General features: G+C 47.8%; 1 protein-coding gene across 1 annotated transcript; it reads left to right on the top strand.

The window, feature by feature from the left end:
* Positions 1 to 14: 14 nt before the first annotated feature.
* LOC106512018 (E3 ubiquitin-protein ligase RNF123) lies at positions 15 to 805 on the top strand (the record flags this gene model as incomplete). The annotated part of the gene is given in 2 exon segments (XM_014000722.1): positions 15 to 164; positions 704 to 805. Coding segments are annotated over 2 exon segments (193 nt in total), but the record flags the coding sequence as incomplete, so codon positions are not given.
* Between the last annotated feature and the right edge of the window lie 116 nt (positions 806 to 921).

Below are 921 nucleotides of genomic sequence, written 5' to 3'. Positions count from 1 at the left end.
TGTGTGTGTGTGTGTGTGTGTGTGTGTGTGTGTGTGGCAGCAGCACCCCACAGCTCTGTGTCCTCCAGAGTACATGGTGTGTTTCCTGCACCGCCTCATCACAGCAGTGAGGAGTTACTGGGATGAAGGCACCAGGAAGAGTCCAGCCAGCCTCAGCAGTGAAGGTACGATAGCCCCTCCCCCTCCTCAGGTGTGAACAAAGGTGTGCAGTTAGTAAGAGGTGAGGATCAATGATCAGGCTGCACAGACATGAAACCTGCTGCTGCAGAGAACAGCTGTTTTCTGGACCTGTCAAACAGTTTGTTGTCCTGATGGATCCGTCTGTAAACATCCTGTTCTCTGTGACAGGAAACAGGAAACAGTTTGTTAGGAAACAGGAAACAGTTTGTTGTCCTGATGGATCCGTCTGTAAACATCCTGTTCTCTGTGACAGGAAACAGGAAACAGTTTGTTAGGAAACAGGAAACAGTTTGTTGTCCTGATGGGTCTGTCTGTAAACATCCTGTTCTCTGTGACAGGAAACAGGAAACGATGAGAGTTTCTGTGTAAAAGGTTCAGGGTATCAGGTCCACACCTGGGTGGAACGGTTCTGATTGTTTTTAACTTTCGTCATCAGGTAAGAGTTCACCTGCTTCATGTTTCTAACAAGCTTCCTGTCTCCTTGTGTCTTTCTCTGTTGGACACATGTCTCGTCCCTCTGCAGAGGCCTATGTTCCCCCACAGCTCTTCTACAATGGGAAGGTGGACTACTTTGACCTGCAGAGACTGGGGGGACTCCAGTCCCACCTGAAGAAGACCCTCAAAGGTTAGACTGCATTTTATTTATGAAAAACACTGTTCAATTGATTTGACCTTGAGGACAGATGTCAGGACCACGGTTTGACCTTGATGACAGATGTTAGGACTACAGTTTGACCTTGA

Source organism: Austrofundulus limnaeus, unplaced genomic scaffold (assembly GCF_001266775.1).
Source record: "Austrofundulus limnaeus strain Quisiro unplaced genomic scaffold, Austrofundulus_limnaeus-1.0 Scaffold3895, whole genome shotgun sequence".
In the NCBI taxonomy this organism is placed as follows: Eukaryota; Metazoa; Chordata; class Actinopteri; order Cyprinodontiformes; family Rivulidae; genus Austrofundulus; species Austrofundulus limnaeus.
Note: the sequence above shows the minus strand (reverse complement) of the source record. Positions and strands in the feature narration are given on the sequence as shown.